Here is a 26244-nt window from a genome sequence, read left to right as displayed (position 1 = left end):
TGTTACCAGTCCGTCTCAAGTGTTCAGATATAACGTTTTAACAGAAGCACCGGAAGAAAACTGGCTGTCTAGTACACTCTGGATTTCCACCAGTTATCAGTAACCTCTCTCTCTTGAATCTTTGTGTGGTCACCAACTGCCACCATTTTCCTGCTCTCGCTTGTTTTTATGTTATCTCGTAGATATCAATGCACACGTCAGTGCATCGGCTCGAGCGCGCATGTGGAGATAACTGTCACCCGAGCGGCTTCCTCAATAAAAAACATCGACAGATGTAGAAGCAAAGGTGGAATCCTTGATGCTAGTGTTGTAAATGAATGCTATCGCAGACAATATTAACAGTAACCTCAGACTTTTCGCAAATGTTGCAGTTTTGTCTATAAGTAAGTAATGTCTGAAAAAAGCTGCACAAATGTGCTGTCGGATCTCGATAGGATTTTGAAGTGGTGCACAGATTGTCAACCTGCTTTAAATTTTAAGAAATGTAAAATTGTACACTTCACAGTGTGAAAATAACATCGTGTCCTAAGACCACAATATCAATGGGTCACAGTTGGAATCAGCCAACTCATACAAATACCTGGGTAGAATAACTTGTAGGGATATGGAACGACACGGTCACATAGGCTCAGTCTTAGGTAAAGTAGGTGCCAGACTTTGGTTCATTCGTAGAATACTAGGAAACTGTAATCAATGTACGAAAGTGATTGCTTACGAAACGCCTGTGTGACTCATCCTAGAATATTACTGAAGTGTGTAGGATCCATACCAAATTGGATTAACAGGGGTTAGTGAGCGTATACAAAGAAGGGCAGCACAAATGGCTATAGATCTGACTGACCCAAGAGAGAGCGTCACGGAGATACAGAAGAAAGTGAACCCCTACCTGCAAAGTTTCATGAACCAGATTTAAATGATGAATCTAAAAATATACTACAACTCCAATAAAATTAGTCTGATGATGGCGTGCACTAAGGGATTTTAACAATCATCTCCTCGTGCTCCATACGTGAATGGAACAGGTATAATGGGAAGTACGCTCTGCCCTGCCCTTCACAGTGGTTTCCAGAGTATGGGTGAAGATGTAGATATACGTGCCAAGTTTCGACAGCCCTCTGTTCCATGGTATTACAGTGATGTTAATGTCTATATCCATTCTCCATCCTTGACCATCAGTGTCACTGCTGAAGTCAGACAAATATTGCCTACTTGTCTGTCTAACGTCCTCCACCAGCAGAGTTCTGAGAAAATTCCTGCTGGTTTATTTATTGCTAGTTCCTAAAATTCTTTTTTTTCTCTCTGCTTAAGAAAGGGTGCCTGTGATTCCAAAGGCTTTAATTTTTTAATTTTGTATGTATTCATGTGCTCCTTACCTCAGTTCTATCCTACAGGGGAATTTTCCTTTCCCCTTCTCCTTTGAAGTGTTCTGTGTCACACTCTTTGTGGAGGGAAGAAGGCGCAAACTACGCTATTAACAGAGGAATGGATACTTTCCTAATAATGTTTTGGATCACATCAATTTTCAATGATGTCAGATGTCCCAATTAACGCAAATTCTTCGCGATTTCTGGAGCTGCTTACTGTTAGTGATAATCGTACTGGTTTGGTTGGGTGATATGCCATCAGTACTGCTGCAACTAACATTCTCATGTGGGCAGTCGCAGCTGTTTTTATGGAGAGATAATTGTAACTGAAAATAATGGAAGATTTTAAAGTCTGACCGAATTTAACTAACGAAAGCCTACTTACAGCATTTCAAGAATTAGTATTAAGTGAGGAATCTAGGAGTACCGGTAAACGGCAGCCCTCTACAAACCGATCCCGTAAGGCCCGCGAAGACAATATAATATAATTAAGTTCAGAGCGCAGCGGTTTGCAGAGAATGCATGTGGATGTAGAAGTATATATGAGTCATGTTTTCGCAAGACCGCTACATTAGTTATTCGTAGTCACACTCCACAATTCGGCAGAGTTATTATAATTGTTTTCTTATAAATTGTAATTATAGAAAAGATAAATAATAAACCCGTATTCATCATCCCCCTTCTGCGTCGTATTTAATAGGAATTGATGCTCGTAGCCACGAGCCTCAGCTATCATTATGAGAAGTGATCTGCGTTATATCAGATATGCTATCAGCTATGTTTTTTTCATTATCTGTCTTGTGATTTCATCGATCTATAATAACTCTCGACAGTCTGTTATCGATATGTGCGAGATTGCTGTTTGTGACATATGACTTTGTGGTTTGTGTTGTGTTGTGGCCTGTGGGTGTAGGAACAAGGAAGTGGACGTGCAGTGTAGTGTCGCGCCGTATTACTGCATCAAGAAGAAGAATCCTTGTGTGATATTGTGTGTTGAAGTGTTTGTCGTGTAAATATTGCCTCAGATTTTAAAACAAGATGTCTTTTCTACGAGGCTCAACGAATTATGTCTGGTGCACAACAAATGTGTTGGGGAAAGGCGCAACTGGAGCTGTGTATCAAGGCGTACATAAAAATAATGGGGAGCCTGTTGCAGTGAAGACATTCAATCAGCTGAGCCAGATGAGACCACCTGATGTGCAGGTTAGGGAATTCGAAGTGCTAAAGAAAGTAAAACATGAAAACATCGTTAAACTCCTCGCAATAGAAGAAGATCAGGAGGGGAGGGGAAAAGTGATTGTTATGGAATTGTGTACAGGTGGCAGTCTCTTTAACATACTTGATGATCCGGAAAATACGTACGGATTACAAGAAGAAGAGTTTTTACTTGTACTGGAACATCTTACAGCTGGAATGAAACATCTTCGTGACAATAATCTCATTCATAGGGACCTGAAGCCAGGAAACATAATGAAGTTCATCACAGATGATGGGAGGACTGTATATAAACTGACGGACTTTGGTGCTGCACGAGAACTGGAGGAAGACCAACAGTTCATGTCCTTGTATGGAACAGAAGAGTATTTGCATCCTGATATGTACGAAAGGGCTGTTTTGCGAAAACCAGTGGGAAAGACTTTTGGTGCAACAGTGGATCTCTGGTCTATAGGTGTCACTTTGTACCACGTCGCTACAGGAAACTTACCGTTCCGTCCGTTTGGTGGCAGGAAAAACAAAGAGACAATGTATTACATAACAACTAAGAAGGCATCTGGAGTTATTTCTGGATGCCAGACATCAGAAAGTGGGCCTATTGAATGGAGCAGAGAGCTGCCAGACAGTTGTCAGCTAAGTAGAGGTTTGAAGAAAATTATAACACCCCTCCTGGCAGGTCTTTTGGAAGTGGATGCACAACGTATATGGAGTTTTGATCGTTTCTTTTCTGAAGTCACAGGTATATTATCAAGGAAGTTAATTCACTTGTTTCATGTGAACCGGACACATTCTGTTAGAATTTACCTCCACCCAGAAGATACATATGACCAATTTCAGAGTTTAATAATGGAACAGACTGAAGTTTCACCTGCAAGCCAGATTATCATCTTCCAAGAGAAGCATTTACTTTCTTATATTGAAACCTCTACTTTGGGAAGAGGTTATCCAAATACAAGAGATGATGATCCTATAATGCTTTTCAGCAGGGAGAACAACAATGTTACAGCTTATTATGATGTTGAATTACCAAAGTTTCCAACTTTTCCAAATTTAGTGTCTGTAGAAAACGATGCCAGTCTGGCTAAAAGTGCTTGTAGTGTTGGGCATGCGTACAAAAGGCGCATAGAAAGGCTTCATCGCTCTTGTAAACTGACTCATATGTGTGCAGAACAGTTCTCGGCTGTGGTTTGCCAATCACTTGACAATGTTTGTTCACTTGTGGAAAGGGCACAAGAAGTAACTCGACACATTTTAAACAATGTCTCTACAGCAGACCGTGCACAGCATTCTGTGAAGGTACTGCTTCAGATGATGGGGAAGTCAATGGATGATGCTGTGACAGACTGGCAGCTGGAAGCATCAGCAGTGACCCGAGAGCTGCAGTCAGGGCTGGCACCAGCAGCAACACAGCTTCGCCGCCGCTGTGTGGCTGATGGTGCCCTGCGGCGTGAATGGACTAGTGCAGCTGGTGCCCCACCCTCTCCTGGAGCACCAGCTAGGGCAGCAACACTTGTATCCCGTTTACGAGATTCATGGCAGCATCTCCTTCGAGACAGAGCAGCACGCAATCTTACTTATAATGAGGAGCAGTTCCATGCCCTAGAGAGAGTAAAAGTAGCTGAGGCTGCAAAACGTCTGAGGTACCTATTGGAAAAGGAAGTGTCACCTGTGCATGCTCACATAGCAGATTGTCTTGCTGATTGGTACAAGATGGCACAAACAGTATTTCTGCAAGCAGAAATTCTTGCCAAAGATGTTGCTTGTTATAGCAGTCGCCTGGATACATTTGCTACGCGGCTGCATGATGAGGATACTTCATTCCACTCTCGATTGCAAGAAATTATTGAGCAAGGGAAGGACACACCTTATCAGGTAGTGCACTGTGCTTTCTGTTTTTATTTTCAGTATTTTGAATTTACTATTGGTTATTTTCTGCACCATTGCGAAGGCCTATGGCCATAAATGTATATATTTTTATGAATGTGTTGCATTAGTTTTATACATGTCTGCACTTCTGTAATAAAACAAAATCGTTTCCAGTTTGTAGTTGTCTCATAGGCTAATAATTTTGTGCTGACAGGCCGCATCCTGTGGTTTCCTTATTATTGATTTGTTGTGTTGGGCTAGAATGTGATAATGACAACTTGCACAACCCCTTCCCCCTCCTGTTATTCTGTTTGTGATGATAGATTGATCTATAGTATTGCCTGAGTTGTAGGTTAATATTTGGTGACAAGGTGTATATACTTTTAAATGTAATTCATTTGGCCTCTGTGGAAAGTACTTGTTCTTATTTTGTAAATATTTATTGTGTATTCTTGTTTTCTGACACGTTCCTCATTCCAGAGGATCTCCTCATTATGGATCGATTGGAACAAAAAGTACATCTTTTCTAAGGTGACATCTCCGTTGTGAGTTGGCAAAGCAAACAGATGTGAAATGAAACACTTTGATAACAGATTGATCTGTAGTACATAGTCTAATGCCTACATTCAAACTCTGTGTAACAAATTCTTAAAAATAAAACATTAGAGGTACATTCAGAAAATCTGTACTGGTATTAGATAAGACAAATATCTGGTGGGTATATTTATGCACGTTATCAACACGTATTGTACATAGATAGTAAAAATGCAGTAGGGAGCTACTACATACCACTTACTGTAGTGTGGTTCAGGATTATGTTATGTTTTGCATGATACTGACCGGAATACACTCTTTGAAATTCTGAAGGTAGCAGGGATGAAATACAGAGACCAAAAGGTTATTAACAGCTTGTGCAGAAATGAGACTACAGTAATTAAAGTCAAAGAACATGAAAGGGAAGCCATGTCAAGAAGAGAGTGTGGTAGGATTGTAGCTTATTCCCAATGTTATTCAGTCCGTACATTGAGCAAACTGTGAAGGAAACCAAGGAGGAATTTGGAAAGAGTATTTGAGTTTTGCCAGTGACTCTGTAATTTATCAGAGATGGCAAAGGACTTGGAAGATCTGCTGAATACAACAGATATTGTGTTGAAAAGAGACTAGGGATGAACATCAAAAAAAGTAAAACAAGAGTAATGGAATGTAGTCAGAGTAAATCAGGTGTTGCTGACCTGTGACATAATGGTGTTGTGGTGTGTGACATCACTACAGGGTGGAGTTTTTGAGTTGGTTTTGTTTGTTCTGGTGCTGGATGTGGACATTCTGAGTTTAATGTGTGGTGTTGATGGTTCATTTGACGCTTCAGTGTCACCCTGCGAATGTGTTTTTGAGTTTAGGTAGTTGGTGTGGTAACATGAGTTGGGTAAGTGTTTTCAGTGAGTTATGAAGGTTTGATTGTTATTTATTTGTTTGGCATTTTTGTTAGATCTGATTAGTTTGGTGTTTGTTGTGCAGAAAGAAGTCTAATTTTTAAATTGCTTTTTTGTTAGGTATGAATATGACTGTGAAGTTCATGAGTGCATCATTATGTTCTGAGATAGGTGATTATATGATGTCTGTATGCAGCAGCTTCTGCAGATGTTCACTCTTTTATATATATATCCCTCTCCTTCCCTCTTTCCTGACGAGGCAACCGTTGGTTGCGAAAGCTAGAATTTTGTGTGTATGTGTGTGTTTGTTTGTGTGTCTATCGACCTGCCAGCGCTTTTGTTTGGTAAGTCTCATCATCTTTCTTTTTAGATATATTTTTTTCCACGTGGAATGTTTCCCTCTATTTTTTTATATATATATATATATATAAAAAAAGAAAGATGATGAGACTTACCAAACAAAAGCACTGGCAGGTCGATAGACATACAAACATACACACAAAATTCAAGCTTTCGCAACCAATGGTTGCCTCATCAGGAAAGAGGGAAGGAGAGGGAAAGACGAAAGGATGTGGGTTTTAAGGGAGAGGGTAAGGAGTCATTCCAATCCCGGGAGCGGAAAGACTTACCTTAGGGGGAAAAAGGGACGGGTATACACTTGCACACACACACATATCCATCCACACATATACAGACACAAGCAGACATATTTAAAGACTTTAAAGTCTTGGTACAGATTTATTGATGACATCTTCATGATCTGGACTCACAGTGAAGAAGAACTCCAGAATTTCCTCTCCAACCTCAACTCCTTTGGTTCCATCAGATTCACCTGGTCCTACTCCAAATCCCATGCCACTTTCCTTGATGTTGACCTTCACTTGTCCAATGGCCAGCTTCACACGTCCGTCCACATCAAACCCACCAACAAGCAACAGTACCTCCATTACGACAGCTGCCACCCATTCCACATAAAACGGTCCCTTCCCTACAGCCTAGGTCTTCGTGGCAAACGAAGGTTTTGTTTCCACTTTTGGGAGTTGTAGGTGTTGGTTTCCTGGTATCGATAGCTGCGGTGCAGATATATAAGTCAAGAGAAATGTCAGATTCCCAGTTTCTGGGATTTTAGGTGTTGGTTTTTTGGTAGCAGTGACAGCGGTTGAGCTGTATAGGCTAAGCGAAATGTCTGATTCCTGTGACTTTGTTGGCGTAGCAGAATGCTGTAATTTAAATTTTTGTATGGTGGTTTGTTGTATATTTAGCTTGTCCCAACCCTAAATCCCCCTTTTTCCACTTCTGTCCTTTAGTTTCATTTTATTTTTGGAGTCTGATGTTTTTGTGTCTTTTTTTTTGTATTCATGTGTATGTAGTAATGTCACTGTCATCTTTTTTTTATACGCTAGAAATAGTCGTTTACGTCATATTGATGATGTCATGGGTCAAAGCAGATGGGTGGAATTGGACACTCCTGTAATGCCCAGATTTCGAAATGTGGTGCCACAGAAGAATGCTGAAGATTAGTTGGTTTTGATAGGACACATTTTGGGGCATCAAGTTATTGTCAATTTGTTAATGGAAGGAATTGTGGGAGGTAAAAATTGTAGTGGGAGACCAAGGCTTCAGTACAGAAGGCAGATTCAAATGGATGTGGGTTGTGGTAGTCATGAAGAGGCTTCCACAAAATAGGATAATACGATGAGCTGCATCAAACCAGTCTTCAGGTTAAAGACAAGAACTGGTCAAAGTTTTATTGTAATGTAGAAACAGTTGGTAGACGTTGCTTATCTTGGATAAAGAGGAATATTCAGTACTAGTCATTGACTTTGACAAGTGACATAGGAAACATGCCCATATGTCATAAACACCATGGTAACTATAATGTCATATAAATGGCAATTTTTTCAAATGGGCTAAGTTACTGACCAGTCTGTCACCACAGCCAGGGTTTTCGCTGTCACATTCTTTGGCTTCACCTACTCGCAACCAAACTGTTCACCTTCTAACCTAATCTGTACTAGATTAGATTTTTTTGCATTCACATTCATTAGTTCTACTACCTCACAATCAAACTGTCACCTTCAAACCTAACTTTTACTTCAGACTAAGCTGCAGATCAATGTGTCACAACCACCACATTCAACTCTGTTTTCATATTATTTGGCTTTGCCAACTAACTACCAAACTGTCAAAATATTCATCAAAACGTGACATCACAACAGCCATTAACATTATGTCACTGATCAAAGTCGATGATCAGTACATAATATTCCTCTCGACCCCTTATCTCATAAAGGTAAAACTAGATACATGATTAAAGGAGGTTACTGTTCTGCAGAGGCTATATTCTTGTACTATATTTTATATTGTGCCATTGGTCAGTTGTAGCCATGTGGCCATTTTCAAGCTATCATGTATATATGATGTGACTTGATACATTGGCAGTCAAAACAGTCCACGTTTTCGTTTTCAGTTCATCTCTTCCAGCAGGTTGTGAACAAACACTTAGGTCCAGACATCGTTATCCACCCATTCCACATAGCTCAGAATACTTTGTGAAATCAAATGTACTAATCTGCATGCATGTGAGTCAGTTTTTACACCACCACTGGTATGCTTGATTCCACAGGGGGTGTGTCATGCACTGTCCAGTTGTGCTGCAGCAGATGCACACTTGAAGTTTTTTGGTCCCATGTAAGATAACAATGTATCATGTTCAATCATATGTGCATGATAACTTGAAAATGATCAAGTGGTTGAAATAGGCCACTAGCAGAAAATAAAATATAATACAGAAGTACAGACTTTGCAGAACAAAGTGTTCCTTTAATCTGTTTATAAGATCCGTGGACCCCCGCATCAAGAAAATTATTAGTTGCATAATATGGTCAGTGTGGTGTTTGCTGTACATACCACTGAACCAACACCTGTTAGTAGCCATTGTATTTTGTTGTTTTAAATCCCAACCAAATTACAGGGAAGCTGCCAGTAATATGTTTCATTTGAATATTCATTACACTTTATAATTATACCTATTCAGTTAGGAACCCTCTCCACAGCTTGGAAGAGGTTACACCGAGGAACTTTTGTGCTATTACACAGATTGTATTGAAGCTCTAAAAAGAAGCTGTGTTCCATTGTAACATCTTTTGCAATTAAACCTCAGTACTTTATGAGGCTTCAGGTGGATTATGTCGTGGTTAAACATCTTTGTTAATTTATTCTCCCAAACACTGTTTTCTTTTGATTATAATAAACAAACAATGGAAAACCCAAGATGGAATGATGACTATTCTCTGAAAAGGATAGAAGACCTTTTGGCCGAAAGCTTACTTGTTCAGCAGTCTTTCTTTCATGCCTGTCTGCGATTCAACATCTACACTATATTTTTCAATTCAATAAACTGTACCAACAGCCGTTCACTTTAAGACATTTTATTTTATTTCTAAAGCAACCAGTTTTGGCAAATCATTTTGCCGTCTTCAGTCCCCATAAACTTTTTTCAAATAAACGAGCTTATCGTATAGCGCCATAAAGCTGGATATCGTGAATCCCAATTGTTGTGCAGCTGATTCATATGAAAGCGTGAGTTTGAAAATCAATGGCAAAAGAGGTCCTGGAAGAAGACGTATATCTTGGTTTGACAACCTTAGATGCTGGTTAGCTGTGTCTTCGGCAGAACTATTCCGTGTTCCTACCAACAAGAAAATGATAATAATCATAATCACCAACATCTGAACCGGATAGGCACCGAAAGAAGAAGAATGGAGGAGAACTGTTGTTGATGTGGATTAACCATGTTAACAAACTTAAGGCTCTTTTAAAAGCAAAAGTTCTCATGGGGCTGATAACTTTTCAACCAAAACATTAAAAGCATATTGTTCTCATATAGTTATTGCACTCTGACAAGCTGTCTTCCTAGGCAGACTAAACATCTAGTATGCAATTTTAGACCCATCTTTAAGAGAGGAATAGGAGAGGTATTAAAAAACTGTAGGCTGTTTCATTGTTCTCTTGCTTCTCCAAAGTCTCGGTAGTTTAGAATGTTCAGGATATCTACAAATAGGGTCTTTTTCTTTTTTTTTTTTTTTTTTTTTTTTTTGCAAACTTTAGTATACTTTGGAATGAAAGACTAGAAGTTTATGGCTTTTGAGATACAAGAGGTGGTTCAGCTTCATATTTAACTGACAGGAAGCAAAGGGTATTTTAGATAGCTCATGCAGATTTAATGTTGACTCTTCTTCTCAGCCAAGAGAAGCTAACACAGCTGTTCCACAAGGTTACAGGATTCAATTCTGTGACTACTCCCTTTTCTGACTCTTGTAAGTGACCTTCCACAGTACTCTGATAAAGCACAAAATAATGTTTTTCACTGATAATACAAGCATCATAATAAAAGTTCAATAGAGCTGCAGCGAGAGTAGTAATAAATGGACTGTCAGTTCTTAAAAGGAACAAATTATTCAGTCCTTTTCAAGGCAAGATAAATTGTTTATAACAATACAGAATGTGGGAAAGGATATATGTAAAACTGACTGTTCAAAATTCCAGTATGTGCATATTGATCAGCAATGAATTGAGAATTACATGGTATAGATCTCGTAAAATGTTGGGAGTTCAGCGATGTGTGCTCTTCACATAGTTGATGATTATAGTGAAGAAAGCATTAGAAAATTAGCTTACTTTTTATGCTTCCATTCAATGATATCACAAATTATCTTGCCCAGTTCCACTTATACACACAAAGTATCCATTACACATAAATGTTCAGTAAGGATAGTGTCTCATGGCTGTCTTCAAACTTCCTGTAGGAAACAATTTAAAAAATAGGTATACTTATAACAGCCTCACAATGCATTTATTCTCTTGTGTAGTTTGTTGTGACAGACGAGGTACAATTTGAAACTAGTAGCAGTATTCATAAGTATAACACTAGGAACAATAATAGCCTCCAGTATCCACTACTTAACATTATTCTTGCAAAGAAAGGAGGAAAGCAAGCAGCCATAAAATATTTGTCCCCCTCCCTTGTGAATTAAAGTTGCTGGCAGATAAGGAATGTTTTAAAAACAAATTAAAGGCATTTGTGCTTAACAGCATCATCCAGTCTATTGATGAATTTCTGAATAGGTATGTGGTTGGGTTACACTCATCAAGTTTTGCTGTACTTTAAGGGTGAGAAAATCCATTTTTGTAAATGGCCAGGATGTAGCCATGTTGGACCTAGTGAACAACATGCCCCATTGGTGTTCTAATAAGTTTGATAGCACATGTTAGCCGGCCGGTGTGTCCGAGTGGTTCTAGGTGCTACAGTCTGGTACCGAGCAACCGCTACGGTCGCAGGTTCGAATCCTGCCTCTGGCATGGATGTGTGTGATGTCCTTAGGTTAGTTAGGTTTAAGTAGTTCCAAGTTCTAGGGGACTGATGAGCTCAGAAGTTAAGTCCCGTAGTGCTCAGAGCCATTTGATATCACATGTTAGAATTATGCTGCCTGGGATGTTTCTTTGTAAGTTTCTGTTGTAGATATCGGTTGTGTGTGCTGTTTTTAAATTATGCATTATTTAGTTCTTGTGTTGTTTGCAAGACCTATGTGGGTCAAATCTGTGGTATATGCTTTTTTGACTAGTTCATTATTTTGGTTGTGATTTTCTTGTGTTATTTTTTGCAGCTTGGATCCAAAATTAACCTTTAATAGCTGAATGATGTGGGGTGAGATGGGAGATGCAGAATCAATCATTAAATTTTTGCAAATGCCAGGTGTCATTGAGGAATACTGTAAATGTCACATATGTGGCAGTGATATTAGACTGAAGTAGGTGTTGTGCCAACATTCTTCCAGTGGCTACATGTGGAGGTGTCGCAGGGATAATTTGTGGCAATCCATCAGATGCAAAACAGGGTTTTAGAGGTTGAGACTCAGTCTTTATGATATAGCTGCTTTGAAATACCATTTTTGTTGTCAATCCTCAGTTGCATATGCCAGGCATGAAACAAGAGTTTGTCAAAGTGGAGTAACTGATTAGTTTTCATTCTATAAAGAGGTGAGCAGGGAATTAAATAAATGTAGGGGATCGTTAGAGGGTTTGGGGATGATAGTGAAAGTACACGAGTAGCTTTGGTAAGACAAAGGGTTTTAGGAGGCATAAAATTGTTGGTCTTTGGGTTTTTACGACTTATTTCTGTTCGGGATAGTAATGGTTCAAATGGCTTTGAGCACTATGGGACTTAACATCTATGGTCATCAGTCCCCTAGAACTTAGAAGTACTTAAACCTAACTAACCTAAGGACATCACACAACACCCAGTCACCACGCGGGATAGTGATGATGTTGTTTTTTGGGATATTGATAATCACGTTTTGACTTCATTAATAGAGGGATATATAGCAGAGATGTGTACTACCATTTCAGACAGACTCACTTCATACAGTTAAGTGCCAAAGAAACTGGTTCAGGCACGCGTATTCAAATACAGAGATATGTAAACAGGCAGAATATGGTTCTTATATAAGACAATACCTACATAAGACAAGTGTCTGGCACAGTTGTGAGATCGGTTACTGCTGCTGCAATGGCAGGTTATCAAGATTTAACTGAGTTTGAACGTGGTGTTATACTCGGCCCACAAGCGATGGGACACAGCATCTCCCAGGCAACGATGAAGTGAGGATTTTCATGCACAACCATTTCAAGAGTGTACCGTGAATATCAGGAATCCAGTAAAATAGCAAATCTCTGACATCGCTGCAGTCGGAAATAGATCCTGCAGGAACAGGACCAACGATGACTGAAAAGAAATGTTCAGCGTGAAAGAAGTGCAACCCATCTGCAAATTGCTGCAGATTTCAATGCTGAGCCATCACAAAGTGTCAGTGAGCAAACCATTTAATGAACATCATCGATATGGGCTTTTGGAGCCAAAAGCCCACTTGGGTATGCTTGATGACTGCACGGCATAAAGATTTACACCTTGCCTGGGCCCGTCAATATGAACATTGGACTGATGATGACTGGAAACATGTTGCGTGGTTCGGACGAGTCTCATTTCAAATTGTATCAAGTAGATGAACGTCTATGGGCATGGAGACAATTTCACGAATCCATGGACCCTGCATGTCAGCACGGGACTGTTCAAACTGGCGGAGGCTCTGTAATGGTGTGTAGTTGGAGTGATACGGGACCCCTGTTATGTCTAGATATGACTCTGACAGGTGACACATATGCCAGCATCGCGTTTGATCACCTGCATCCATTCATGTCCGTGCATTCCGACGGACTTCAGCAATTTTAGTAGGACGGTGCGACACCCCGTACATCCAGAATTGCTGTAGAATGGCCCCAGGAACACTCTTCTGAGTTTCAACACTTCCACTGGCCACCAAACTCTGCAGACATGAACATTATTGAGCATATCTGGGATGCCTTGCAATGCCGTTCAGAAGAGATCTCCATTCCCTCATACTCTTTCGGACTTATGGACAGCTCTGCAGGATTTGTAATATCAGTTCTCTCCAGCACTACTTCATGCTCGCAGGGCCCTACATGATATTAGGAAGGTGTACCTGTTTTTTTTGGCTCTTCATTGTATTATTGAGGGATGTTAAGGGGCTGTCAGATATGGTTTAGGGAGGGTTAGAAGAAAGTATTCCACCTCAGAGGCTCATTTTGATGAGTGCTGTTGGCAGAAAAGTTATCTGCATGGGTACTGTGTTTGTCATTTGTTTATGAAATTTATGCTCCATACCTTCTTGATGGGCTTTTGTAGCTGCACACCCAAGAGTTCTTATTATGTGGAAAATTGTGCCAGGCCCAAGAGTTCTTATTATGTGGAAAATTGGGCTGGAATTTCCATGTTTTTTATTTTGTAAACCCTCATTGCTAATTTTGTAAAGGCCTCGTCACATCTTCTGTGGAGGCTGAGTTGCCACTGTTATGGTAGTCCAAGTTTGTGAGTTCGTGAAGTGGCTTCTGGTGCAGTACACTGCTAACACAATTTCTCCCTGCCACTATTACACATCTATGCCCCAGGGGAACGAAGGTTGTGCAACACACCAACAAATTAGTAACAAAGTCACACAAATGAGTTACAAAGGTTTACGTATTTTTGTGACTTTTTGAATGATTAAGTCTGCAACACTGCATCTAATATAACACAAAAATGGCCCACAATGGCTAAGTGCAAATAATAGTAGGTAAACTTGACAGTACATAGGAAATGTAATTTAGAACACCTATCTGCTCACTTCTAAGAGTTCACTAACAACTTTCCCTGTGTAAGTCAGCCCTGGCCAAAGATATATAACCAAGTGGACGAGAGCTGCTCTTCTCTCTTCCGAGTAGGCTTTTGTTCGTTGTCATCCAGTCATTGTTGGATTGTACTCTGCTGGCAATTGGCCAAGGTGAAGTCAATTTATTCATCCTCAGTGTTGCCCGTGGTGCTGGTGGAACTCGCGCAAGTGGTGAGTTTCTATGGCGCTGGCACCAGTTCGCATCTTTGCGGCTGTGGTGCTTTTGCCCTAGCTGTGTATTGTTCGGACGACACAGCACTTTTGAAGCTGACTAATTGTGCCATTAGGAAGCCTTTTTCTAAGGGAGAGATATTTTAATATGGTACTGTAGTGAATTTTAATACCTTCAAATATTTACTGTTGTAACTCTGTTCACAACAAAGAGACTGTTGGAAAGTGAGCTTTTGGCCAATGAGGCCTTCATGAAAAATAGACTACACGCACATGCATTCTCATGCAAATGCAATACATACATGACCACAGTCTTTGGCAGCTGAAGACACTTAACAAGGCAGATGAGATCAAAGTCTTGTTCACCCCAAGCAGCCAAACTGCAGTTTGCACAATGGTTGTGCTCTGTGGTAAACAGTAATGTTTTCTGAGTAAGTAAGAATGTTATTATGCTTCGAAACTCCTACAGAAGATGATGCCAGCCGCACCTAGTTGATCAGTTACATTTGACTTGTCAGTGAATATTTTAATTGGATCTGGCCACTCCATATGCTTGTTATGAATATGTTGTTAATGCTTGATGTGAGAAATACCCTTTAGTACAGTCTGGCATTCTACGGATCGGAGGGTGAAATATCTGGTCCCTGAATTGGGCAGGTAGGTTAGAAAATTCAAAAAGGGAAATGGATGGGCTAAAGTTAAATATAGTGGGAATAAGTGACGTTCTGGCAGGAGGAGCAAGACTTTTGGTCAGGTGAATACAGGGTTATAAATACAAAATCAGATAGGGGTAATGCAGGAGTAGGTTTAATAATGAATAAAAAAAAATAGTAGCATGGATAAGCTATTATGAACAGCATAGTGAACGCATCATCGTAGCGAAGATAGACATGGATCCCACGTCTACCATAGAAGTACAAGTTTATATGCCAACTAGCTCCGCAGATGATGAAGAGATTGAAGAAATGGATGATTTGACAAAAGAAATTATTCAGATAGTTAAGGGAGATGAAAATTAAATAGTCACGGGGGACTGGAATTTGATAGTAGGAAAAGGAAGAGAAAGAAAAGTAGTAGGTGAATATGAACTGGGGGTAAGGAATGAAAGAGGGAGCCACCTGCTAGGATTTTGCACATAGCATAACTTACTCATAGCTAACACTTGGTTTAAGAATCACGAAAGAAAGCTGTATATGTGGAAGAGGCCTGGAGACACTAGAAGATTTCAGATAGATTGTATAATGGTAAGCCAGAGCTTTGGGAACCAGGTTTCAAATTGTAAGACATTTCCAGGGGAAATGCAGATTAAAACTGAAGAAACTGCAGAAAGGTAAAGTTTAAGGAGATGGGACCTGGATAAACTGAAACAACCAGTGGTTGTAGAGAGCTTCAGAGAGAGCATTAGGGAATGATTCACAAAAACAGGGGAAAGAAATACATTAGAAGAAGAATGGGTAGCTTTGAGAGATTAAATAGTGAGGGCAGCAGACGATCAAGTAGGTAAAAAGACAAGGGCGAGTAGAAATCCTTGGTAACAGAATTGAGATTGAATTTAATTGATGAAAGGAGAAAATATAAAAATGCAGTAAGTGAAGCAAGTGAAAAGGAATACATACATCTCAAAACTGCAATCAGCAGAAAATGCAAAATGGATAAGCAGGGATGGCTAGAGGACAAATGTAAGGATGTAGAGGCATATATCACTAGGGGTAAGATGGATATTGCCTACAAGAAAGTTAAAGAGACCTTTCGAGAAAAGAGAACCACCTGTATGAATATCAAGAGATGAGATAGAAAACCAGTCCTAAGCAAAGAAGGGAAAGCAGAAAGACTGAAGGGTATGTAGAGAGTGTATACAAGGGCACTTGAGGGCAATATTATGGAAATGGAAGAGGACGTGGATGAAGATGAAATGGGAGATATGATACTGCGTGAAGAATTTGACAGAGTACTGAAAGACCTAAGTCTTCGAACTACTGGTAGCCTTGGTAGAGCCAGCCATGACAAAACTGTACCATCTGGTGAGCGAGATGTATGAGAAAGGCGACATACCCTCAGACTTCAAGAAGAATTTAATAATTCCAATTCCAAAGAAAGCAGGTGCTGACAGGTGTGTAAATTATGGAACTATCAATTTAATAAGTAATGGTTGCAAAAGATTAACACGAATTTTTTACAGACGAATGGAAAAACTTGTAGACGGCAACCTCGAGGAAGATCAGTTTGGATTCTATAGAAATGTTGGAAAACACGAGGCAATACTGACCGTATGACTTATCTTAAAAGATAGATTAAGGAAAGGCAAATCTATGTCTATAGCATTTGTAAACTTAGAGAAAGCTTTTGACATTGTTGATTGGAATAATTTATTTCAAATTCTGAAGGTGGCAGGGGTAAAATACAGGAAAAAGCTATTTACAATTTGTACAGAAACCAGATGGCAGTTATAAGAGTGAAGGGGCGTGAAAGGGAAGCAGTGGTTGAGAAGGGAGTGAGACAAGTTGTAGCCTATTCCTGATTGTATTCAATCTGTATATTGAGTAAGCAGTAAAGGAAACGAAAGAAAAATTTAGAGTAGCAATTAAAATCCATGGAGAAGAAATAAAGACTTTTAGGTGTGCCGGTGATGTAATTCTGTCAGAGACAGCAAAGAACCTGGAAGATCACTTGAATGGATGGACAGTGTCTTGAAAGGAGGGTAATAGATGAACATCAACAAAAGCAAAACAAGTATAGTGGAATGTAGTCAAACTAAAACAGGTGATACTGAGGGAATTAGATTAGGAAATGAGACACTTAAAGTAGTAGATGAGTTTTCCCATTTGAGGAGCAAAACAACTGATGATGGTTGAAGTAGAGAGGATATAAAATGAGACTGGCAATGACAAGGAAAGTGTTTCTGAATAAGAGAAATTTTTTAACATCGAATATAGATTTAAGTGTGAGGAAGTCCTTTCTGAAAGTTTTTGTATGGAAGTGAAACATGGACGATAAATAGTTTAGACTAGAACAGAGTAGAAGCTTTTGGCATTTGGTGCCACAGAAAAATGCTGAAGATTAGATGGGTAGATCATAGAACTAATGAGGAGGTACTGAATAGAATTGGGGGAGGGGGGGGGGAAGTGGAAGTTGTGGCACAACTTGACTAGAAGACGCGATCAGTTGGTTGGACACATTCTGAGGCATCAAGGGATCACCAGTTTAGTATTGGAGGGAATCGCGGAGGGTAAAAATTGTAGACTGAGACCAAGAGATGAATACACAGCGGATCCATAAGGATGTAGGTGGAAATGAAGAAGCTTGCACAGGATGGAGTAGCACGGAGAGCTTTATCTACATTTATCTACATTTATACTCCGCAAGCCACCCAACGGTGTGTGGCGGAGGGCACTTTACGTGCCACTGTCATTATCTCCCTTCCCTGTTCCAGTCGCGTATGGTTCGCGGGAAGAACGACTGTCTGAAAGCCTCTGTGCGCGCTCTAATCTCTCTAATTTTACATTCGTGATCTCCTCGGGAGGTATAAGTAGGGGGAAGCAATATATTCGATACCTCATCCAGAAGCGCACCCTCTCGAAACCTGGCGAGCAAGCTACACCGCGATGCAGAGCGCCTCTCTTGCAGAGTCTGTCACTTGAGTTTGTTAAACATCTCCGTAACGCTATCACGGTTACCAAATAACCCTGTGACGAAACGCGCCGCTCTTCTTTGGATCTTCTCTATCTCCTCCGTCAACCCGATCTGGTACGGATCCCACACTGATGAGCAATACTCAAGTATAGGTTGAACGAGTGTTTTGTAAGCCACCGCCTTTGTTGATGGACTACATTTTCTAAGGACTCTCCCAATGAATCTCAACCCGGTACCCGCCTTACCAACAATTAATTTTATATGATCATTCCACTTCAAATCGTTCCGCACGCATACTCCCAGATATTTTACAGAAGTAACTGCTACCAGTGTTTGTTCCGCTATCATATAATCATACAATAAAGGATCCTTCTTTCTATGTATTCGCAATACATTACATTTGTCTATGTTAAGGGTCAGTTGCCACTCCCTGCACCAAGTGCCTATCCACTGCAGATCTTCCTGCATTTCGCTACAATTTTCTAATGCTGCAACTTCTCTGTATACTACAGCATCATCCGCGAAAAGCTGCATGGAACTTCCGACACTATCTACTAGGTCATTTATATATATTGTGAAAAGCAATGGTCCCATAACACTCCCCTGTGGCACACCAGAGGTTACTTTAATGTCTGTAGACGTCTCTCCGTTGATAACAACATGCTGTGTTCTGTTTGCTAAAAACTCTTTAATCCAGCCACACAGCTGGTCTGATATTCCATAGGCTCTTACTTTGTTTATCAGGCGACAGTGCAGAACTGTATCGAACGCCTTCCGGAAGTCAAGAAAAATAGCATCTACCTGGGAGCCTGTATCTAATATTTTCTGGGTCTCATGAACAAATAAAGCGAGTTGGGTTTCACACGATCGCTGTTTCCGGAATCCATGTTGATTCCTACATAGTAGATTCTGAGTTTCCAAAAACGACATGATACTCGAGCAAAACACATGTTCTAAAATTCTACAACAGATCAACGTCAGAGATATAGGTCTATAGTTTTGCGCATCTGCTCGACGACCCTTCTTGAAGACTGGGACTACCTGTGCTCTTTTCCAATCATTTGGAACCTTCTGTTCCTCTAGAGACTTGCGGTACACGGCTGTTAGAAGGGGGGCAAGTTCTTTCGCGTACTCTGTGTAGAATCGAATTGGTATCCCGTCAGGTCCAGTGGACTTTCCTCTGTTGAGTGATTCCAGTTGCTTTTCTATTCCTTGGACACTTATTTCGATGTCAGCCATTTTTTCGTTGGTGCGAGGATTTAGAGAAGGAACTGCAGTGCGGTCTTCCTCTGTGAAACAGCTTTGGAAAAAGGTGTTTAGTATTTCAGCTTTACGCTTGTCATCCTCTGTTTCAATGCCATCATCATCCTGGAGTGTCTGGACATTATGTTTCGAGCCACTTACTGATTTAACGTAAGACCAGAACTTCCTAGGATTTTCTGTCAAGTCAGTACCTAGTATTTTACTTTCGAATTCACTGAACGCTTCACGCATAGCCCTCCTTACGCTAACTTTGACATCGTTTAGCTTCTGTTTGTCTGAGAGGTTTTGGCTGCGTTTAAACTTGGAGTGAAGCTCTCTTTGCTTTCGCAGTAGTTTCCTAACTTTGTTGTTGTACCACGGTGGGTTTTTCCCGTCCCTCACAGTTTTACTCAGCACGTACCTGTCTAAAACGCATTTTACGATTGCCTTGAACTTTTTCCATAAACACTCAACATTGTCAGTGTAGGAACAGAAATTTTCGTTTTGATGTGTTAGGTACTCTGAAATCTGCCTTCTATTACTCTTGCTAAACAGATAAACCTTCCTCCCTTTTTTTGTATTCCTATTAACTTCCATATTCAGGGATGCTGCAACGGCCTTATGGTCACTGATTCCCTGTTCTGCACTTACAGAGTCGAAAAGTTCGGGTCTGTTTGTTATCAGTAGGTCCAAGATGTTATCTCCACGAGTCGGTTCTCTGTTTAATTGCTCGAGGTAATTTTCGGATAGTGCACTCAGTATAATGTCACTCGATGCTCTGTCCCTACCACCCGTCCTAAACATCTGAGTGTCCCAGTCTATATCTGGTAAATTGAAATCTCCACCTAAGACCATAACATGCTGAGAAAATTTATGTGAAATGTATTCCAAATTTTCTCTCAGTTGTTCTGCCACTAATGCTGCTGAGTCGGGGGGTCGGTAAAAGGAGCCAATTATTAACCTAGCTCGGTTGTTGAGTGTAACCTCCACCCATAATAATTCACAGGAACTATCCACTTCTACTTCACTACAGGATAAACTACTACTAACAGCGACGAACACTTCACCACCGGTTGCATGCAATCTATCCTTTCTAAACACCGTCTGTGCCTTTGTAAAAATTTCGGCAGAATTTATTATTTTTTATTTAGAGCTGCGTCAAACAAGTCTCTAGACTGAAGACCACAACAGCAACAACAATAATAACAGTCTAGCACATTTTTTCCACATTGTTTTGTCAGATACAGAACAATTTCAGATCAGTAGTAGTTGCAGAGCAACCTGTCACTCACAGGTACTGTTCAGTGTTGATCAGTCACATATGAAGGCTGTGCACAGCACCTGAAACTGACTGGTTGCCCTGTAACTACTGTGTGTCCAAAAATCTTTTGTAAAGGAAGAAAACCTGTTATCATTGTAGAAGATGTTTGACATTTTGGTTTACTACAAGACAGTTTAATGGTTCCTCCACTTGGTAATGTGTCAACTTTTCATAAGAATGGTTGATATCACTTTTGGGGAGTATATGATGTTGCACAAAATGAGTAGCAGACAAAAAGGACTTTCAAAGTGCTAGCTCGTCTCATTTCCTGTATTTTATATATGCAGTGTTTCCTATGAGTATTGTCCATCCTCGTTACACTATTCAGACATAGAAATTCATTTTCAAGATATACTATTTTGATTGAGTAACAAATGGAAAAACTAATTTTATAATTGTGTATCACAGAAGTTTGCATTTTGTCCTTTCTATCATCATCATTTAAGACTGATTATGCCTTTCAGCGTTCAGTCTGGAGCATAGTCCCCCTTATAAAATTCCTCCATGATCTCCTATTCAGAGCTAACATTGGTGCTTCTTCTGATGTTAAACCTATTACTTAAAAATCATTCTTAACCGAATCCAGGTACCTTCTCCTTGGTCTACCCCGACTCCTCCTACCCTCTACTGCTGAACCCATGAGTCTCTTGGGTAACCTTGCTTCTCCCATGCGTGTAACATGACCCCACCATCTAAGCCTGTTCGCCCTGACTGCTACATCTATAGAGTTCATTCCCAGTTTTTCTTTGATTTCCTCATTGTGCACACCCTCCTGCCATTGTTCCCATCTACTAGTACCTGCAATCATCCTAGCTACTTTCATATCCGTAACCTCAATCTTATTGATAAGGTAACCCGAATCCACCCAGCTTTTGCTCCCATACAACAAAGTTGGTCGAAAGATAGAACGGTGCACAGATAACTTAGTCTTGGTACTGGCTTCCTTCTTGCAGAAGAGAGTAGATCGTAGCTGAGCACCCACTGCATTAGCTTTGCTACACCTCGATTCCAGTTCTTTCACTATGTTGCCATCCTGTGAGAATATGCATCCTAAGAACTTGAAACCATCCACCTGTTCTAACTTTGTTCCACCTATTTGGCACTCAATCCGTTTATATCTCTTTCCCACTGACATTACTTTTGTTTTGGAGATGCTATCTTCATACCATAGTCCTTACATTTCTGATCTAGCTCTGAAATATTACTTTGCAAACTTTCAGTAGAATCTGCCATCACAACTAAGTCATCCGCATATGCGAGACTGCTTATTTTGTGCTCATCTATCTTAATCTCACCCAGCCAGTCTATTGTTTTCAACATATGATCCATAAATAATATGAACAACAGTGGAGACAGGTTGCAGCCTTGTCTTAACCCTGAAACTACTCTGAACCATGAACTCAATTTACCGTCAACTCTAACTGCTGCCTGACTATCTATGTAAATACCTTTAATTGCTTGCAAAAGTTTGCCTCCTATTCTATAATCATGTAGAACAGACAATAACTTCCTCCTAGGAACCCGGTCATATGCCTTTTCTAGATCTATAAAGCATAGATACAATTCCCTATTCCACTCATAACACTTCTCCATTATTTGCCGTAAGCTATAGATCTAGTCCTGACAACCTCTAAGAGGCCTAAACCCACACTGATTTTCATCCAATTTGTCCTCTACTAATAGTCGCACTTTCCTTTCAACAAAGCCTGAGAAGATTTTACCCACAACGCTGATCAAAGAGATACCTCTGTAGTTGTTACAATCTTTTCTGTTTCCATGTTTAAAGATTGGTGTGATTACTGCTTTCGTCCAGTCTGATGGAACCTGTCCCGACTCCCACGCCATTTCAGTTATCCTGTGTAGCCATTTAAGACCTGACATTCCACTGTATATGATGAGTTCCGACTTAATTTCATCCACCCCAGCCGCTTTATTGCACTGCAATCTACTGACCATTTTCTCCACTTCCTCAAATGTGATACTATTTCCATCATCATTCCTGTCCCATTGTACATCGAAATCTGAAACATTACTGATCGTATTTTCACCTACATTGAGCAACTCTTCAAAATATTCCCTCCATCTGCCCAAGGCATCAACAGAATTCACCAGCAGTTTTCCTGACCTGTCCAAAATACTTGTCACTTCCTTCTTACCTCCCTTTCGAAGACTGCTAATTACACTCCAGAATGGTTTTCCAGCAGCTTGACCCAAGGTCTCCAACCTGTTTCCAAAGTCTTCCCATGATTTCTTCTTGGATGCTGCAATTATCTGTCTGGCTTTGTTTCTTTCTTCAACATAACTTTCTCTGTCTACCTGGGTTCTGGTATGTAGCCATTTTTGATACGCCTTCTTTTTCCTTTTACAGGCTGCCTTGACTGTATCATTCCACCAAGCTGTTTGCTTCATCCTACTTTTACACACTACTGTTCCAAGACATTCTTTAGCCACTTCTAGTACTGTGTCCCTGTACCTTGTCCATTCCTTTTCCAATGACTGTAATTGACTACATTCAACTAACTGGTACCTTTCTGAGATCACTGTTATGTACTTGTGTCTGATTTCCTTATCCTGAAGTTTCTCCACTCTTATCCTCCTACACATGGACCTGACCTCCTGCACTTTTGGCCTCACAATACCAATTTCACTGCAGATTAAATAGTGATCAGTGTCATCAAAGAATCCCCTGAATACACGTGTGTCCCTCACAGCCTTCCTGAATTCCTGATCTGTTATTATATAGTCTATGATAGATCTGGTTCCCCTGCCCTCCCAAGTATACCGGTGAATGTTCTTATGTTTAAAAAAGGAGTTTGTGATTACTAAGCCCATACTCACACAGAAATCCAAGAGCTGTTTCCTGTTCCTGTTGGCCTCCATATCCTCTCCAAATTTACCCATAACCTTTTCATACCCTTCTGTTCGATTTCCAATCCTGGCATTAAAATCACCCATGAGCAGAACACTGTCCTTGTCCTTTACTCTAACAGCTACATCACTGAGTGCGTCATAAAAACTATCCATCTTATCTTGATCTGTCCCTTCACAATGCGAATATAGTGACACAATCCTAATTTTCTTGCTAGACACTGTCAAATCTATCCACATCAGTCATTCGTTTACATACCTTATTGCAACTATTTCCATTTCCATTTCTTTCCTGATTTAAAGCCCTACACCCCATTATGCTATTCCTGCTTTGGCTCCTGACAGGTAGACCTTGTATTCTCCCACTTCCTCTTCTTTCTCACCCCTTACCCGAATGTCACTAACAGCTAAAACGTCCAACCCCATCTTACTTGCAGCCTCTGCCAGCTGTACCTTCTTCCCAGAGTAGCCCCCATTGATATTAATAGCTCCCCATCTCGTTGCCATTCGTTTGCCGAGTCGTGTCTTAAGAGTCAATTAGAGGTGGGACTCCGTCACCTCCAAAGGTCTGAGGCATTTTGCTCTGATTGTTGCCAGCATCATATTTATAGTACCAGGGAAGCAGGTTGCTAGCCTTACTTGCCCCGTGTCCCATTGAGTTTTACCCCTAACGGTTGAGGGACTAACCGGTGGATTTGGTAGTCTTTGCCATCTGAGCACAAAGGTGGCCACGACTCGGAATATATCCGAGATGCCCAACCTTATTCCAAAGTAACTGGTATCTTTCTATAAATAATTTAATTTCTAATACTTCCTCTGTCCCCCCATCTGAGTTGCTGTTTATTTGTTAATGTGTTATGCCAAGATCTATTTTCACTTGATTTTAAATATTGTAGTCAATCTGTTATTTTATCTCATAAAGACAAACAAATTAATTATTTATATTTAGTATTTAAACAAGTCCTTCAGTAAGCAAGAACTTTTGCCAATTAATATGCCTTGTTGCTTACAATTATAATTTTTTCACAGATGGAACGACGACACCGTTCCAGTTCAGGACGCTATGCTGTCTTGCGCAGCAGCCTCAAAGATGCGCTGGCAATTCAGGATGAAGTTGCCCAAATTCTGACTGAGAATGCTGACTTAGTTAAACAATTCCAACAGCTCATTGTCAGCAATGGCAAAGATGGGGATATCCTGCTGTCATAGTTTTCTTCAGCCTTTCATGTTGAATTTGTGTGGGTGTATGGTATGCTATTGTTATAATGTAATGAGTTAAATATGAGCTACCAGAAATGAGAGAAGTTTTCAGTAGGTAGCTTGCAGCAATAACTCCTCCCTTGTATTGTCTTCCACGAAGATTACCGAAGGAGAATATATCTGTAGAAGTAACTGTTTGTTGTGGTGTCTTAAGAATATTGAGTCATATAGAGAAGCACTATTAAATCAGTAAGCAGACAGTGACTGGCTAATTTTGAATTGTATTTATGGAGCTCCATCAAGAGACTAGTGTGAGTTGTGAGGGAGTTCCTGTTTTTTGTACTGGCGTTCACAAGTTTCATATTCTGTGAGAAATGAAAAGTTGTTCAGAGTATTCATAAGTCAGGTGAAAAACACATTACAGTAGAAAGTGATTTTATTAAAGTTCCTAGATGGAAGTAAGTGTGACATATAGCAATTTTATTTTATTATGTAAATAAGAAATAAATTTTTTATAACTGACGTAGCACTTCATAGAAGGATTTTTATTTTCAGTTCCTATACAATTAAGAAAATGAAAATATTTCTGTGGACTTATGATTATAATCGACTCATAAACTACCTTCTGCTTTAATTGGCCACTAGAACATAAAGTGAGCGGAACCAAGTCATGCTCTCCAACAGTGTGTGGATGATGGCTGAGTCATTGCTCTAGATTATTTTCTTTTGATTGTATATTTTTGTATCTATTACATAATGTTCCTTTGTTCAGAAGAAGACTACAATTTTGAAGGGCTAACAACTGGAGATGGGCAAAACTGTTCTTTTCAGAGATTGGATCAGAACTGTTCACTCCCTGAAATGAATTAGCTCTTTTTCATGACTCACCACTCATTTACAATAGAAAATAAATGGAAGGCACATTGCCCTTTAAACTTGGTTTATTGCAGTACTATACCTGTATTTTGATCTTATTTGATCCTATTTTGAAGTAACACAGATAATGAGTAAGAATTTTGTGTTGTTTATTGAAATTTCCACGATATGACAAAGTTTTTGATTATTGATTTATTTTGCACTATCGTGGTTTTTTGGGTGATCGGAAAATGTTGCAACTTGAGATTTATATTAACAATATATTTGGCTATAATGTATTAAAATTTCATTAACCTCATACAAATACATCGCAAGCCATATATTTTTAAAGTGAACGTTTCCTTCCGAAGACGCCTAAAATCGCAAAATCTGTACCAGAATAAGAAAAAAAAATATAAATTTGACTGTAAAACGAAAGTGCTGCATATAGCCTTACGCAGAATAAAACAAGGAATATATTGGTGTATCACATTTTGCGATACGTTTATCGGTTCGCTCGTAATTAAAGCGTAAATTCGAGTGTCCATAATAAAAATCCTATAGTAAGAGGAGTCATCAGGAACCTAATCTAAGCAGTTTAAACAAATAAAAATAAAATAAAAACAATTGGTGTATACATAACATAATAATGTAATATACATAGCGGTATTACTACGAAGAACAATATCCAGTAGGGACGAACTCTGATGCAGAGGCGCTGAGTCGAGCAGGTCGAGCCGCGAGCTGTATTACTGCGTGAGCTGAGACCGCAGAGACCACAGTGACACCTGAGTCGC

The 26244-nt window shown here is 39.9% G+C and overlaps 1 protein-coding gene across 1 annotated transcript; it reads left to right on the top strand.

Annotated features, from left to right (window-relative positions):
- The first annotated feature begins 2198 nt into the window (after positions 1 to 2198).
- On the top strand, positions 2199 to 25590 carry LOC126191324 (serine/threonine-protein kinase TBK1). Its single transcript, XM_049932153.1, has 2 exons — positions 2199 to 4451; positions 24422 to 25590. The coding sequence occupies exons 1-2, from the start codon at positions 2403 to 2405 to the stop codon at positions 24599 to 24601; spliced, it is 2229 nt and encodes a 742-aa protein (XP_049788110.1). The 5' UTR covers positions 2199 to 2402; the 3' UTR covers positions 24602 to 25590.
- The last annotated feature ends 654 nt before the right edge of the window (positions 25591 to 26244 follow it).

This window comes from Schistocerca cancellata, chromosome 6 (assembly GCF_023864275.1).
Source record: "Schistocerca cancellata isolate TAMUIC-IGC-003103 chromosome 6, iqSchCanc2.1, whole genome shotgun sequence".
Taxonomy (NCBI): Eukaryota; Metazoa; Arthropoda; class Insecta; order Orthoptera; family Acrididae; genus Schistocerca; species Schistocerca cancellata.
This window is presented reverse-complemented; position numbering and strand designations above follow the sequence as displayed.